Source organism: Schistocerca piceifrons, chromosome X (assembly GCF_021461385.2).
Source record: "Schistocerca piceifrons isolate TAMUIC-IGC-003096 chromosome X, iqSchPice1.1, whole genome shotgun sequence".
Lineage (NCBI taxonomy): Eukaryota > Metazoa > Arthropoda > Insecta > Orthoptera > Acrididae > Schistocerca > Schistocerca piceifrons.
In genome coordinates, this window is record NC_060149.1 from 250440360 (window position 1) to 250458012 (window position 17653).

Consider the following 17653-nt stretch of genomic DNA (forward strand, 5'->3'; position numbering starts at 1 on the left):
GGAAGGGGAGGGATGTTATCTACCGTGAAAGGGTAAGGATGATCATGATGGGGGTAACTACCGTCGCGCAGGGAATCTGTGATCTTGGTGAGCACCTCCCTCACACAGTTCTTGTTGATGAGGGGGAGGCACTCAAACAGCTCGTTTTCTTTTTTTCCCTTGGTCTCCATCGGCACTCGTTTCCGCAGAGACAGGAGTGATGACTGCTTCCGTGGGGGCCGTCTCCTTGTTGTTGGTGGTTTTCCCCGACTGCATGACCACCTCCCTAGCAACCTGCGTTGCCGTGTCGACCAGGGAGGTGGTCGTTTGTGTTGCTGTGTCTAGCCTTGTACTGGTGGGGTTGGTGCCGCGTCCGGCGTCATGCGGGACGCGAGATACAAGGCGACCCTTAGTTGAGTCACCTCCTGACGCATCTCTTCTAGTTCTGCTCTCAGGGCCGCTCTCTCCTCTGCCATGGCAGATTTGAGCATGGTGATTGTGTCCTCGTTGGCTTCCCGCAGCACTTGGCGGAAGGCGTCCACGTCATCTTGGTGGCGCAGCCCGCTTTCCCTACTAAGGTCGGAGGGCGGGGTGTCCACCTTTTCTTCATGTTGGGCCACCTCTACGTATGTGGTGGCCAACTTCCGCTGCTTCCACATCTTCAGATAGCTGCAGCTGCTCGCGTTTGCGGCGTGCGAGCCCCCGCAATTTATGCACACCACTGCAGTACCTCTTGGTTTGGTGCAGTTCCGTGTGTCGTGCGGTTGCCTGCACTTAACACACGCAACCATGCCGTCGCATTCCCTGGCTATATGTCCCAGCTTTTGGCACTTATAGCACTGTAATTGTGCCACAGGCTTCCACTTCTTCTTCTTGTTGCCACAACCGTTGCTCCTGACTGCATTTAGCAGGAGCTCAACAGCAGCAGCAATCTTGCCTCTTCCTCCATTCCTACTCCTCGGCATGGCGTTGGCTAGTGGCATTGGCGTGCGTGAGCGACGGTAATGAAGTGAGCCGCAGAGAGTTGAGCCACGTGTGTCACGTGCATGCCATCGTTTACATCAGAGATATAGAATAGATGTGGTGCCATCTCGTTTAGAAGTTAAGAAACACTACGTATCGGCTGATTGGTAAGCTGTTGTAGGTGCCTGTACTTGTACTAGTTTATTAAACCATTGGTGTGCCACATTATTTATCTACAAAACTGAGACATAAAATAAAAAATCTGATTCAAAATATGCTATTGGTGCACTCACAGAAACAAAAGACTGATATATTTCACTGTAGTGGTTCCACGCTCGTACGTACTGACATTCTCTCAACGTATAAATTACATTCTGGTTTGAGTCCGAAGTGATGATTGCAACATAAATCAAAACTTCCTCTCTGATTTTGTTCTTAGTACACTGTAAATTAAAGTGTGAATTAATCGTTTCTGGGTGGTAACACCTTTAACTGCACCTGCAGCTTCAGTAGAGTGAGTTGAGTACCTCTGCAGATGCTGTTGGCGGTCCCAAGCCCGGATAAAGGAGGAGAGTTGGCCACTTAAGGAGGCCGTAAAATGGTGGATACAAATTACTTCGAGACTGTTTTTGTTAGGGAAAGTTAGAAGGAGCTATTGCAGGAAGCTTGGCTGCAGTACAGTTATAAAATTTAGAATTTAAAACAGCGACTAGCTGGAAGTATGGTTCAAAAAAGTTTATTTAAATCAACCATCACCGGTTTCAGATTTATTACAAATCCATCTTAGATGGCACCTACAGATTTTGTTATTTTCCCGCTAAGGCTTCGTTTCGTAGCCATAGATTTTGTGAACTTATTTTATTTATTTATTTATTTAGCTTATGGCATATAACACATCATATAGAAAAGACATAAAAATCATAAGACACAGAAATAAAGAGTAGTCACAGTGTGTAACATATTGTTGTAGATATAAAAGTGTTTAAAAGTAGTGTATATAACAAACAAAAGTTCACAAACAAACATCCAGATTTGTGACATAGTCTATTGCACTTTCAGTCGCGGTCAGAAACTCATTGGGGTCTCCTGCAAAACGTCTCAGAGGGCTGTCTTCCACGATGTGACGAATCGTCTGCCGGTCCGCACCGCAGTCACATCTCTGGGTGGTGATTTTACCCCACCTGTGGAGGCTGTCTGCACATCTGCTGTTATTTGTCCGAATTCGATTCAGGGTCGTCCAAGTTTTCCTTGGCAAATTGAATCCTGGTGGTTGGACATTGATGCATGGCATATTCTGCAGGTTTTGTGGCACAGATTCTCTCCACTGCATTTTCCAGAGGTTGCCATAATCTGGGTTGAGAGGATGCGCATTTTTTGCCTTTTTTAAAGACGGGTGTCTTGAGCGCAATCTGTTCATCTCCAGGGCAGGAACATCCTTATGGATTGGCAGTTTCTCGTTGTTCAGCACTTTTCCATACTCGCGTAAGAGAGCGTTCTCTCTGCGCAGGTCCGGTGGGGGAATGTTGCTCAGTATAGGTAGCCAGTGTAAAGGCGTTGGCTTTATTGTTCCTGATATCATCCTCATTGTGTAGTTTAGTTGAGCATCGATCAAGCCTGTGTGTTTACTGTTTAGCCATACCGGTGCGGCATATTCTGCTGTTGTGTAGACAAGTCCCAGAGCCGAAGATCTCAGTACAGCCGCGGAAGAGCCCCACGTGGTCCCACATAGCTTCTGTATGATATTATTTCGAGTTTTAAGTTTTGCGGCTGTATTACGTAGGTGTTCCTTGAATGTTAGGGTTCTGTCAAAGGTGACGCCTAGATATCTGGGGTAATTATTATGGTTTAGCTGCCTGTTTTCGAAATGAACGTTGAGCTTTCTTTTTGCTTGGGCATTGTCGAGATGAAAGCATGTCATCTCCGTTTTTGTCGCGTTTGGCCGTAATCTCCACCTTCGGAAGTAATCTCTCAGCTTTGTTAGATCCGCAGTTAATGTGTTTTCCGTTGCCTCCATTGATCTGCTTCTTGCAGCTATTGCCCAGTCGTCGGCATATCCGAATTTTTGAGAAGTGGTTTCAGGTAAGTCAGATATGTAGAGGTTAAACATCAATGGCGCCAGAACGGAGCCTTGTGGTAAACCATTGTTGAGCTTCATTTGGTCACTTTTTAAGTCACCCATTATGACTCTGAAACTTCTATCTGTGAGCATGTTATCAATGAGGTTGGCCAGCTTATTACATGGTATGACCCGCAGCAACTTAAATATCAGGCCTTGTTGCCAAACAGTATCATAAGCGGCTGATAAGTCAATAAAGGCTACTGATGTTTTGAGTTTTTTCTGAAAGCTCGCCTCTATATGAGTTGCTAGGGAGAGGATCTGGTCGGTGCAACTGTGGTTGGGTCGAAAACCTGCCTGTTCAATCGGTACCACTTCAAGAATTTTTCCGCCTATTCTATTGTAGATGATACGTTCCAACAGCTTATAGACCCAGTTCAGCAGAGCGATAGGGCGGTAGTTTTGGGGCATGTCATTAGGTTTGCCTGGCTTTAGTATCGCTATAATCTTTGCTCGTTTAAGCTGGTGCGGGATATTACCCAATTCTAAAATATCTGTTAAGAAGTTTGCGAGCCATGTTCTAGTATATTTTCCACAGTGAAGTAGGAATTCCGGGTGGATGCCATCGAAGCCGGGAGCCTTGCCACTTTTGATTTTTGACAAGGCTGCTGCAACTTCTTCCGCTGTGATAGGCTGGGAAAATTCGGAGGTAGGCGATGCCCTTTGTTTTAAGAATCTTAATTCACGTTTGACGGTCGTGGTGTGTGTTCTGTCCCTTGGTGCTCTTGAGGTTCTAACTATGTGTGCAGCCACATTGTTTGGGGTTATCGGGTGGGTGTCTTTTATATTACGTTTACTGCCTCCCAGGTTACGGAGTAGGGTCCATGCTTGCCTACTGGATTTAGTGAAATCTAGATTCTCCACGGTGTCCATCCATTTTTCCCGTCGAGCTGCGTCTAAGCTGTGCAACAGTTCGTCCGCAATTTCTTGGTTGTTGGTTTCTGTAAATTCCTGGTACAGGTCTTCGCATCCCTCATTCCAGCCAGGGATGTACTCTTTCCGGTTGCCTCTGGGTAGATTCCTCTTAGCCGTGGCGATGACTGCTCCCACAAATCTGTCATAGTTGTCCCTAGTCGGGGGTATCCAACCTAGACACTTGTCAAGGTTTTCTGCAAAGGAGGCCCAGTCTGCCTTCTGGAAATTCCATCGTTGGCGAGGAAAGGATTTTATGATTGGGATGTTAATTCCGACTTTTAAGATAACAGGGCGATGCTGGCTATGTGGGAAATCAGACAGGACTTCACGAGTTGCGGCTAGCGGTTGGTTGTTTTTGTTTTTAGTGACAAAACATAAATCAGGGTTATAATCTCGTCTCCATGCTGCTGATCGAAATGTTCCGCGGTCCTTGGCGTCAAAAATCAGGTGGGTGTTGGTCTCCTCACTCCAGCTCATCAGGGATTCACCGTTCTGGTCGTTTCGTGCGTGCTTCCAGTTCTCATGGTGACTATTAAAGTCTCCTACGTAGATAGCAGGGTGGGGATATTCTTGGAGTACTTCTGGAGGCCATGGACAGCCGGGAGGCTTATAGATGTTAACTATAGTGGTCTCGCCAATTTTGACAGCAACTTCACGTATGTTGTTGTCTGTAGATATCTTACACAGGGAAGCATTTTCTATCTTATTTCGTATGTAGGTTGCCACGCCGTAATTGTGGTGATAGGTGGCTCCCAGTATCTCGAATCCAGGGATTTTTCCTCTAGAGGCCAGCTGATCTATGTTTTCCGCATGAGTCTCTTGTATCGCGACTACGTCGATTTTGTTCTGAGTGAGAACTCTCTGGAGAAATTCACATTTGCTCCTACTTATGCCTTCAATGTTTAGGTGGCAGACTCGGAGGCACGGTCCGAGTGCTCTAGTCAATTCTTCATCGTTCATTTGGTCGGTATCATTCATGATGTGTTTACCAGGAGATCCAGCACAGGATTATCTGGATTATCTGGTTGCCTTTAGTGCTAGTTCATTTAGCGTTACCCAGGGTGCACGTGTAGTATTCTACTACGGACATGAACTAGCCTTACACCCCTTTTTGTGAACTAATAAAAAAAAAAAAAATCTCTGCCCAGTTAACCGAATTTTAAACAGAAAACTTGTAATTTTGTGAACTAAGATTACAAGTTTTCTGTTTAAAATTTCGTTAACTGGGCAGAGATTTTTTTTTCAACCTTCATATAAACAAGTGCAGTGATATTAAGTTAAGTGAAGCATCAAATGTGCCAAAAACTTGTGTAAACCAGGTAAGATTTCGACAAATTTCATGTCTTATTTACTTTACGGTGGTCTTGTATGTTTCTATTACGGTTAAAAAAAAAAAAAGCATCTCTCGTAAGTTTACTAATTTAAAACAAAAAAGTAATGACTATAAAACGAGATGTAGCAGGAAAGGAATAAAATCCTTTAGAGACATCAGAATGTGGATTTTTAAAAAACTGAAAACAGTAATGATTTGCTTTAAATTATCTTTTTCAAACAATACGTGTGGCTGGTAGCTGTTTTAAATTATAGACCCTATAATTAGAGAAGAAGCAACCTCTAAAGTTTGGTACCATAGTTGTAATAAGAAGATCGTTTACATTCTAGTATCTTACACATCTTTAACTTAGCAGCATGTTGGAAGCATTTGCAAATAAAGCAACTACTCCACCCTACAGCAGTGAAAGCTATATGGAAATCATGAATTAAGCTGTGTGGTTTCCGTTTGTTTATTTGAATAAGATTGATGAGTTATTAACAGTTGTTTCTTGTGAATGCAGTAAATAGTTTTGTTTTTTTCAGAATATTCCATACAAAAAAATTGACCTTGAAATACTCCTATAAATTCCCAAGCTGTTCATTTCGATATTACGTAGGTTCAACACGTGTTCCCAAAACACCTGCCAAGTGTTCATTATGTAGTTGCAAATATCAGAAGTGGATCATGTGAAACAGGTGTTAAGTGAGTTACCAAGCATTAGCTATGCTGTGGCAAGTGTTTATTCTACAGCTGTTAATACAAGAAGTGAAAATATTATTAGTGAATTACCAAGCACTAGTTGCGCTGATCTGTGTAATTCTTTGAGTGGTACACTTCATAAATTTTGTTTCCTCTCAAAATTAATCCACAGATAATGGGTATACATGCTTAGCTGACACATCTTTTAATGAGGAAAGTGGAGTTGTGTGTAGTGGAGTTTCAAAAGCAGACTTAAGTCCCAGAAGATCTAAAATGTCTAAGATTCTTAGGAATGCCTTAACAAGGCTACCAGAAGCAAAGCCACATCATGGGAAAAATGAACTAAAACAGTCAAAGATTTGTATGATAGCAATGTTTCTTTTTTCACAGAAAACAATTTAAATTCTGTTGCCAGAGATTTCATTAACAGCCAATTAAGGAACTGCCATCAACCAGCAAATACTAGGCAATGGACATCTGAAGACAAGGCATTTGCTCTCTCCTTATATAAGCAACCCCTTGCCTATACAAGTATCTGTCAGTTCATTTTTCCCTTCCTTCTGTGAGGCATCTGAAATCTCTCTGTCTGCCACACCTTTTCGAGCCAGGAGTGAATCCTGCAGTGATGAATGTAATAAAAGCAGAAGGTGAGGCAATGTGCAGCAGTGATAAATATTTTGATTTTTTGTTTCATGAAATGTCTGTGGAGAGAAATTTGAATTGTGATGTAAACAAGTGACAAATCACAGTGTTTCTGGCTTTAGGAAGGTCAAATGTATATGCAGACCATGATGCATCGATATCCTGGTCAGAGGCATACATAAAATTTGGAAGCTGGTTGTTGCATATTACTTCACTCAGAACTCAGTTTCAAATACTGCTTTAAAGTTCTTATTACATATTTACATATATTATAAGGCAATTGCAAAAAATAGGGCTGAAGATAGCAGAATGAGATTTTCACTCTGCAGCGGAGTGTGCACTGATATGAAACTTCCTGGCAGATTAAAACTGTGTGCTGGACCGAGACTCAAACTTGGGACCTTTGCCTTTCGTAGGCAAGTGCTCCACCATCTGAGCTACCCAAGCACAACTCACGCCCCATCCTCACAGCTTTACTTCTGCCAGTACCACGTCTCTTACCTTCCTAACTTTACAGAAGCTCTCCTGCGAACTTTGCAGAACTAGCTCTACTGGTAGAAAGGATATTGTGGGGACATGGCTTAGCCACAGCCTGGGGGATGTTTCCAGAATGAGAGTTCGAGTCTCAGTCTGGCACACAGTTTTAATCTGCCAGGAAGTTTCATATCGGCATACACTCTGCTGCAGAGTGAAAATCTCATTCTGGAAACATCCCCCAGGCCGTGGCTAAGCCATGTCTCTGCAATATCGTTTCTTTCAGGAGTGCTAGTTCTGCAAGGTTCGCAGGAGAGCTTCTGTAAAGTTGGGAAGGTAGGAGATGAGGTACTGACAGAAGTGAAGCTTTGAGGATGGGGCATGAGTCGTGCTTGGGTAGCTCAGATGGTAGAGCGCTTGCCAGCGAAAGGCAAAGGTCTTGAGTTCAGTTGTCGGTCCAGCACACAGTTTTAATCTGCCAGGAATTTTCAGAGCTGAAGATAGGTTTTACAGCTTGTTAGCAGGGTACAACCAATCAGAGAGCACTGAAGGGACTACCTAGTGAGAAATCCAGTGAATCCAGTCCAATTTAATTTTTTATGTATTGCTGTGATTTGTGACCTCCCACACCTATTAAAGAATGCTATAAATAATTGACTAGAAACAAAATGCAGTTTGGGCTTAAAAAAAAAAGGGCCAGTCTTGAATTTGAATGAGGACTTTTCTTCTGCATCAGCAGAAGATGTTTACGACTCGCAAAAATTACAGAGGAGTCGTTTTGACTTTAAGGATTCTTTTATTAAAATGAAAGTTATGGTAGATGCAGCCCAGCTTAGTCATACAGTTGATTTTACCTGCAGAGTCAATATACTTTGCAGAATTTGTTGAGAAGACAGATTACCTCTTAGATTCACAAAACAGCACTCGTCATCATCCACAAGATGGTAAATCTTGTAAGTGTGCCCTCTCTCCAGGGTCACCACATACTGAAATGTGGTACAGTACATTAAAGGAAATTGAAAACTGGAAAGAGTTGCAACTAGGAACAAGGGGAGATAAGACAAAAATGTCTAATTTCATAAGTGGGTGGCAAACTACAATAATATCATTGATGTGAATGGGACAGATTTTTAAAAAAAAAAAAAAAGACTTCAATTTTTTAAGCATGAGGGCCTTCAATGAAGGCCTACTGGAGAATGTTTTTTACCATGTGAAGCAACATGGTGTTTCCAACACCAACCCAGCCTGCTTTCAGTCTGTAGCAGCACTGAAAAAATTATAATCAATAACATATCCCTATCTATAAGTACATTAGGTAATTATGAGGATGATAGTTGTATGCCATTAAGAAATTTAAGGCAATTACACAGATCTCATAATGACAGCTTTCTTGACTCCAGAAAAGATAATTGCTGGTAATGCAGCTGGCAATGGTGACAGTGATGGTGGGGAAGCTGATGTAGGTAATGACAGACAAGCATTGACATTTGTAGCTGGTTACAGCCTGTGAAACATTGGTGGAAAACCTGAGATCAACTGTAATGACTGTAAAACATTTGTTTTCTCCAACACCCACAGAGGATCATTTACTTACAAGTTTAAGGGAATCTGATACCTTAAACACACAATTATTGTATGGAAGTGACAGCCTGGTGTTCTTTTTAACTAAAGTCCAGTCAGTCATATGCATTTTTAGTGGGCAATTTTGATTTACAAATATGTCAGAGATTGGAAACACACCATCTGTAATAAAAGAATGAATGTGGTTTAGGAGAAATTGAAGATAAAGTTTAAAGCTGTTTGACAGTTCAGAGAGAAATTCTGCTGTTTGCTTAAATAATAATAGTAATAATCTAGTAATTAGTTTTTGTTTTCAGTTAACTGCTTTTATCCCCATTTCCTACCCGTGGTCCTTCTCTTTTACTGTTGATGTATGTGCTTTTGTGTTGAAGCATTTACTCTTCATTTAAGATGTAGGACCATTTTAAAGGAAGTCAATGGTTAATAATGCAAATTTCATGAAATATGCCTACAGTTTTGACAAATTTTAGATAACAAGTAGGCCTACAGGCTTCGCCCACTTCTCCTGATGACATAGTAGCTAGGCATGGAATAGATGGTACCATTTTGTTGGTGGTAGTATAGAAATTCTAATCATTAAAGTGAAAGTCATTTGGAGGGTAATACTGCTGTTGGTATATCCTGAGTTTTTTTGTAATTACTACTGTGATGTCAGTCAGTTGGGAAAATCATGCACCTGCAGGCTGTCAGTCATAAAAAAATCAGCTATTTATACCATAGTTACTATTGTATTGTATGGTAGATTACATTTTTTGCACTTGGTGACAAATGCATACTAAGATAGTTTCACAAACTGTTACCAATAGGTATGTGAGAGAGAAAATGTGTCAAGTAAAAGAACTTAGTTGTTTGTTAATATGATCGGTTCCAAATTGAGAAAATATTGACATGTTTGGTTCACAGAGAAATTTTCATCTCAATGAAACAGTCCATTGACACTGTTAATTAGAATTCTTCTCTTGTGCTTTAAATTTATAGTAGGTCTAATGGGAAAAGTGTAAAACTGATATTTTAAGTGGTGATGAGAATCATAAACTACCACAAAGTTCATTATGACTGTGTGAGTTTGTCTTTGGAATATGATTTCCAGTCTCTTTTCTATGTTTACAGGTGCCTCAACTACATTTTAAGTAACATGGCACAGAAAGAATTCAGTGAGTCACTGATATCAAAACTGTAGTAAATTAGTCTCTTATACCATACATGTCTGAAGAAAAGTTTGTTTTCTAGTTTACGAGTGAGCTTACTGAGGATTGCAAGTGTTATGGAATAACTGTCCTCTCAACTCCTTTTATTGGTGGAAAAAATCACGGCCTTAAACTAAAATGAACATTGATATTAACAATAACAGAGGAAAGCTATAATAATCATTGTGATTTTCAAGATGCAGTTCCCACTCAGGTGCCACTCTGTAAGTCCCTAGTTGTTTTTGGCCTCCATACACTTTACAAAGTACAATCACCTTCTTCGCCCTCCTCTCAACATCTTCCCACCCACATTTTTGCTGTTACCTCTGAGATACCAATTGCTTTCACAGTATGGGCAATCAGGTGACCGCAGTATCATGTACTTACAATGCAGCCCCTAGTTACCTCAGTCAAGTAAGGCATGATTTGAAAGGTATTGCTCCCTATTACTCATTTCTTCATTTTTATGTTGCTTTGATGCAACTCATATGTAATACTTAAGGAATTTTCTCACTCCAATATTGGAAGTAATGAGAGAAATTTGAGCAGGGAGAAGGGTGGTCCACAGTTGCAATTTTAGCTAGCTGACACCAAAAGCTACATTTGATCATTACTGTATATCTAAATCTATAACCTGTACACCACTGTACGGTGTGTGATGGTAACTAGAAATTGAAACAGGCATGTACATGAACCTTCATAATCCATATTCTAGTCATGTTCAAGAGCTTTAGGTGGGTGATACCATAATTTTTGTAACGCCCTTGTCTCTTCCATCCCTCCAAGACTCAACAGAACTTCAGACAAAGAGGGACCATGAATTTTTATCATAAAAACATTTCATTTTAAATTTAATCATTTATAGAGTTATTATTCCTATCTTTTGATAATATAATGTAGTGATTTTCTCATCCCTTGAATTCCAACAGTTCTGGACAATGAACATTGACGGTTTTCACAAATAGGAAAAATACTGTATTGTAAGAATGACTGCCACTAGGCCTCTGTATGTGTTCAGACTTCTTTTATTTTTTTGTTGTCATGATCATTTTGTGAAATGCATGTATGTGGAAGTAATATGTTGTCAGTCTCTTCTCAGAATGTATCTGCTCAGAATTTTCCTGGAAACATCTCTGTGATGCATAGTTCCTCTCTAATAGTGCGTGCCATTGGAAACTGATGAGCTTAAAAATCAAACCCATGACTAAATGTGGTGCTATGCTTTGCACTCTCTCTCTCTCTCTCTCTCTGCTATTAAATCTCTCATTGAAGGGGTGTAGGCAGATAAGCAATACTCAAGAATCAATCAAACAAGGGTTTCATAAACTGCACCTTTCATGGTATCTACCTTTCCTACAACTGGGTTTTGTGTTCAGTACAGAACATTTTGAATGCTTACTCCTAGGTATTTTACAACTGTTTCTGTTTCTATTTATGCCTCACAAGTCTTGCAATCAAACAGTAATGGGTCTTTCCACCTGTTTGTGTGTGCTACATTACACTCAACATGTGTCGAAGGTCGACTACCGGTCTGTGCGATGAGCATTGATCTTCAGCAGCTTTTCCTACATTTTTCTACAGTTCTCTGACATAGCAACTTTCTTGTATAAATCATCATCATGTGCAAACAGCCTCACAGAACTTCCACCAAATGCTTATATATGTCGTGAACTATAGTGGCCCCAAAAACACGTGTCCCATCAGGTCCCTCTGTTGAGTGATTTCAGTTGATTTTCTGATCCACAATCACTTATCTCAATATCTGTCATTTCAACGTTTGTGCCTGATAATTTCGCCCCATTAAGAGAGAGATGTTCTAAATCTACATCTACATTTATACTCCTCAAGCCACCCAACGGTGTGTGGCGGAGGGCACTTTACGTGCCACTGTCATTACCTCCCTTTCCTGTTCCAGTCGCGTATGGTTCGCGGGAAGAACGACTGTCTGAAAGCCTCCGTGCGCGCTCTAATCTCACTAATTTTACATTTGTGATCTCCTCGGGAGGTATAAGTAGGGGGAAGCAATATATTCGATACCTCATCCAGAAACGCACCCTCTCGAAACCTGGCGAGCAAGCTACACCGCGATGCAGAGCGCCTCTCTTGCAGAGTCTGCCACTTGAGTTTGTTAAACATCTCCGTAATGCTATCACGGTTACCAAATAACCCTGTGACGAAAGGCGCCGATCTTCTTTGGATCTTCTCTATCTCCTCCGTCAACCCGATCTGGTACGGATCCCACACTGATGAGCAATACTCAAGTATAGGCCAAACGAGTGTTTTGTAAGCCACCTCCTTTGTTGATGGACTACATTTTCTAAGGACTCTCCCAATGAATCTCAACCTGGTACCCGCCTTACCAACAATTAATTTTATATGATCATTCCACTTCAAATCGTTCCGCACGCATACTCCCAGATATTTTACAGAAGTAACTGCTACCAGTGTTTGTTCCGCTGTCATACTATCATACAATAAAGGATCCTTCTTTCTATGTATTCGCAATACATTACATTTGTCTATGTTAAGGGTCAGTTGCCACTCCCTGCACCAAGTGCCTATCCGCTGCAGATCTTCCTGCATTTCGCTACAATTTTCTAATGCTGCAACTTCTCTGTATACTACAGCATCATCCGCGAAAAGCCGCATGGAACTTCCGACACTATCTACTAGGTCATTTATATATATTGTGAAAAGTAATGGTCTCATAACACTCCCCTGTGGCACGCCAGAGGTTACTTTAACGTCTGTAGACGTCTCTCCATTGATAACAACATGCTGTGTTCTGTTTGCTAAAAACTCTTCAATCCAGCCACACAGCTGGTCTGATATTCTGTAGGCTCTTACTTTGTTTATCAGGCGACAGTGCGGAACTGTATCGGACGCCTTCCGGAAGTCAAGAAAAATAGCATCTACCTGGGAGCCTGTATCTAATATTTTCTGGGTCTCATGAACAAATAAAGCGAGTTGGGTCTCACACAATGGCTGTTTCTGGAATCCATGTTGATTCCTACATAGTAGATTCTGGGTTTCCAAAAACGACATGATACTCGAGCAAAAAACATGTTCTAAAATTCTACAACAGATCGACGTCAGAGATATAGGTCTATAGTTTTGCGCATCTGCTCGACGACCCTTCTTGAAGACTGGGACTATCTGTGCTCTTTTCCAATCATTTGGAACCCTCCGTTCCTCTAGAGACTTGCGGTACACGGCTGTTAGAAGGGGGGCAAGTTCTTTCGCGTACTCTGTGTAGAATCGAATTGGTATCCCGTCAGGTCCAGTGGACTTTCCTCTGTTGAGTGATTCCAGTTGCTTTTCTATTCCTTGGACACTTATTTCGATGTCAGCCATTTTTTCGTTGGTGCGAGGATTTAGAGAAGGAACTGCAGTGCGGTCTTCCTCTGTGAAACAGCTTTGGAAAAAGGTGTTTAGTATTTCAGCTTTACATGTGTCATCCTCTGTTTCAATGCCATCATCATCCCGTAGTGTCTGGATATGCTGTTTCGAGCCACTTACTGATTTAACGTAAGACCAGAACTTCCTAGGATTTTCTGTCAAGTCGGTACATAGAATTTTACTTTCGAATTCACTGAACGCTTCACGCATAGCCCTCCTTACGCTAACTTTGACATCGTTTAGCTTCTGTTTGTCTGAGAGGTTTTGGCTGCGTTTAAACTTGGAGTGGAGCTCTCTTTGCTTTCGCAGTAGTTTCCTAACTTTGTTGTTTTACCACGGTGGGTTTTTCCCGTCCCTCACAGTTTGACTCGGCACGTACCTGTCTAAAACGCATTTTACGATTGCCTTGAACTTTTTCCATAAACACTCAACATTGTCAGTGTCAGAACAGAAATTTTCGTTTTGATCTGTTAGGTAGTCTGAAATCTGCCTTCTATTACTCTTGCTAAACAGATAAACCTTCCTCCCTTTTTTTATATTCCTATTAACTTCCATATTCAGGGATGCTGCAACGGCCTTATGATCACTGATTCCCTGTTCTGTACATACAGAGTCGAAAAGTTCGGGTCTGTTTGTTATCAGTAGGTCCAAGATGTTATCTCCACGAGTCGGTTCTCTGTTTAATTGCTCGAGGTAATTTTCAGATAGTGCACTCAGTATAATGTCACTCGATGCTCTGTCCCTACCACCCGTCCTAAACATCTGAGTGTCCCAGTCTATATCTGGTAAATTGAAATCTCCACCTAAGACTATAACATGCTGAGAAAATTTATGTGAAATGTATTGCAAATTTTCTCTCAGTTGTTCTGCCACTAATGCTGCTGAGTCGGGAGGTCGGTAAAAGGAGCCAATTATTAACCTAGTTCGGGCAGGCCTTCCTAAAGTTGAGGTACATAGCATTAACCTGGGTGCCATTATCTACTGTTGTCCAGATCTCATGTACAAAGTGAGCTGCATTTCTCAATATCTCTATTGGAGGAATCCATTTTTTTTTTTTTTTTTTTTTTTTTTTTTTTTTTTTTTTTTTTTTTTTTTTTTTTTTTTTTTTTTTTTTTTAACTGAGTGGATTTGGGTCTCCGAAGATGTGATAATGCATGAGTATAATACATTTTATGATTGTATTACAGATAAACATTAGTGAAATACATCTATTATTATAGACAACTGTCTAATGTTCTTTCTTGGAGACTGGAATGATTTGCAACTTTTTCCAGCAACCTTAAATAAATTCCTCCTAGAAGAGGAACAAGTTCCTTCACATAATCTATATAGCATCATACAGGTATCTCATCAGGCCCACTTGAGATATTTTCTAATACAAAATCACTTCTTGATATGTGTCATTTTGGTATCTACGGTATGAGTAGTAGAAGGGTTGTATTATGATCTTTCACAACAAAAAAGTTTTGGATTCACTATTTAGGTCTTCTCTCGGTCGTCTTGCAGTTCAGTGACATGATGGTCACTGAGTGGCTATAAATGAGTTTGATCCTTTTAGTGGATCAGTACATCCTAGGGTTTTACTTTCAAATTCATTGACTGCTTCTCACCTTTCTTCTATTAAATTTATTTTGGATTTGTTCTGATTTTTTGTCAATGAGGCTTTGATTTCATTTTAACCTGTAACAAATCTTTGCTTTTTCAATGAGCTACTGACAAATGGCAGGTCTTTCCCATCCCTCACAATTATGCTCAGTATAGGCACATTTATGTTTATAACATAATGTGGAATATTCTAGAATTTTATCCATTAACACTCCAATTCTTTATCTTCAGAGCTGAATGTTTAATGTTGACTGGTCAAATAATTTACAATCGTATTTCTGTTCCTTCTAACGTGTGTAGTAGATGCTGTAACAGCTTTTGCCTGTAAAATAATGAAGCACTTACATTAGGATACAAAATATGGACATCAAAATGATAAGTAAATTACAATTGTTAGATTACTGTAAGAAGCTTTAGAAAGAGAGTGAAGCAAATGGAAACTTAAAGGAACAAGTTGTAACACCTGATTATTTAGTGACAACACTCCATGTTGATAAGCAAATTCAAAAAGTGATGTTTTAATTAAATATAATTGACAAGAGCTATAACTCAACAATCTCTCCCCAAATACCAAAAGTCATAGCTTCTGATTGCTGATACCCGGTCCCAAGAAAAATTGTAGTAAATGACCAGCAGCGGAAGGAATTCAGCTACTTAGGAAATACCATCTCCTTCACAGTTATATTATTGGGAACATATGCAGATTACTGAACAAAAAGGAGAGGAAAGAAGCTCTAATAAAGTTCTATGAATTCATGGCAATATCATCTGTACTTTATGGCAGAGGTGTGAAATAGTTTTGACTCAGGGGCCACTTTGTATGAACAGAGGTAAGCAGAAGACTGCACCTTTTAAAATGATTACATGAATTCGTTAAATTTGCACTTCAAACATGGTATAAATTGTTACATAAATATTCTGACTGTCTTGGTGGGCAAAAAAAAAAAAAAAAAACTATTAGTGGGCGGCCTGCGGGTCACTATTTGCCCACACCTGCTTAATGGCAATCAGACATGGGCAATAACAGCTGGAAATGAACAAAGGATACAAACTGCAGTAATGAGGTTTAAGTAGGGCAGCTGGCTATAGTGTGTCTGATATGGTAAGGAATACAACAGTTGGACAAGAATTTATATAAACAAGTCAAAGAGTATAAAAAGTGGAAGAAACATGTCTCAAGAATGAATGAAAACAGAATGTGTAAAATCATAGTAAATTATTGCCCAACAGGGAAAATATCAATAGTTAGACCAAGAAATAGCTGGAGAGTTCAAATAAAACTAACCACAGATGAAGAAGGCACTGAACAAGAGGATATAACAAATACCTGACACTTGAAGAAAGAAGAAGAAGAAGAAGAAATTTATGAGCAGATTCCTTTTTATTAGCGTGTTTAGTTACCAGGAGATTTGAGATGTGTGCCCTTCATGAGTCAGTTCTCTAGTCTGCTGAAAGGAATTTTCAGAAATGATACTTGGAACAATCTCACATGAATCCTTGTCTCTGAAACTTGAGCTAGGTGACTGTTGGTCAGTAGCTAACAAGTTGAAATCTCCCCATACTACCAAAACGTAATCAGGAAACTTGTGCACAATATTCTTTGATACCAGTTTAAAGCTATTGGATTTCCAGTGTGGTGATATCACTGAAATGACATGATATTTTGATGTGTGTCAATCCCATTATCTTCTGGGGAAGTGTTGAAACGGTGTGACCAGGAATCAAACCCGGGTCTCTTGTTTAATAGGCAGGTACTAAGCCACTTTGGCACAGCAGTTCACCCAACTGCACGGATTACCCTGGCACACCCCCCTCCTCAATCTAAATTCTCATTGTCACCCCACTATACTTTAAATTGTGCCTTACACACGAACAGTATTGCTGAGGCTCTGCATGTTCTGGAATAGCACCTCCAGAACATGGAGAGCCTCGGCAATTCTGTTCATGTGTAATGGGGAATTTAAAGTATACTGGAGCAGGACTGAGAATCTGGATTGAGGAGGGAGGCATGCCAGGGTAATCTTTGCAGTTGAGGGAACTGCTGTGCCAAGGTGGTTTAGTGACCTGCCTAGTACACAGGAGACCCATGTACGATTCCCAGCCTTGGTACAAATTTTCACTCACCAGTTCAGTCTGTACACATGAAATCGTATCTGTATGAGACCAGTAATGTCTCTAAAGTTCTGTAATTCCATTTGTACAAGTGTCAGGGTCGTCTTTATATTGAAATTGCCAGGGGACAATCTGTCCCTCCCAAGGCCACAGGATGGCTATGACTGAATTGAGGGGTGGGGGTGGGGAAGGGAGGGATTATTCTGGAGTCCCACTGTGGTCAGTTTGGCTCCTCCTTGCATGACATGTGGATGTGCCTCTGCTAGAGGCACTTGCAACATTTTATAGCCAGTAATAGGTCCCAAGCAGAGCTCAGTGGGCAGATTTTGTGTCTGTTCATGAGACTGTCAATGAGAAGATGGATTTTTATCAAAGAAATGTATGATTTCCCATTTCAGTATTAAATCCAGATTTTTCACTTGTAGCATGATCATTTTGCAGTGTGTTAATAAACATTTCAATAGCCTTCAAATGGTATTTAAAATGCGTATGTAACACAGTGGCTATCAGGATTTAAATTTTTCAGCTTTTGTAGTAACTTTAAATTGTTGTACATCATTTTTGATCATTCAAGTGAATCTTTCTTGTGACCTCTACTCTTCACACATCCTGGTGTAACTTGTTGAATTTTCTGTCGATCACTCAGAAATTGCTGTACATGTTTCA

The 17653-nt window shown here is 40.5% G+C and overlaps 1 protein-coding gene across 1 annotated transcript; it reads right to left on the reverse strand.

Annotated features, from left to right (window-relative positions):
* Positions 1-320: 320 nt before the first annotated feature.
* LOC124722290 lies at positions 321-944 on the reverse strand. Its single transcript, XM_047247475.1, has one exon. It carries the CDS (start codon positions 942-944, stop codon positions 321-323), a length of 624 nt encoding a protein of 207 aa, XP_047103431.1.
* Positions 945-17653: the final 16709 nt, after the last annotated feature.

Bases quoted from the DNA above. Each gene is read 5' to 3' on its own strand.
- LOC124722290 (XM_047247475.1), bottom strand. From the start codon at position 944: ATGCCGAGGAGTAGGAATGGAGGAAGAGGCAAGATTGCTGCTGCTGTT.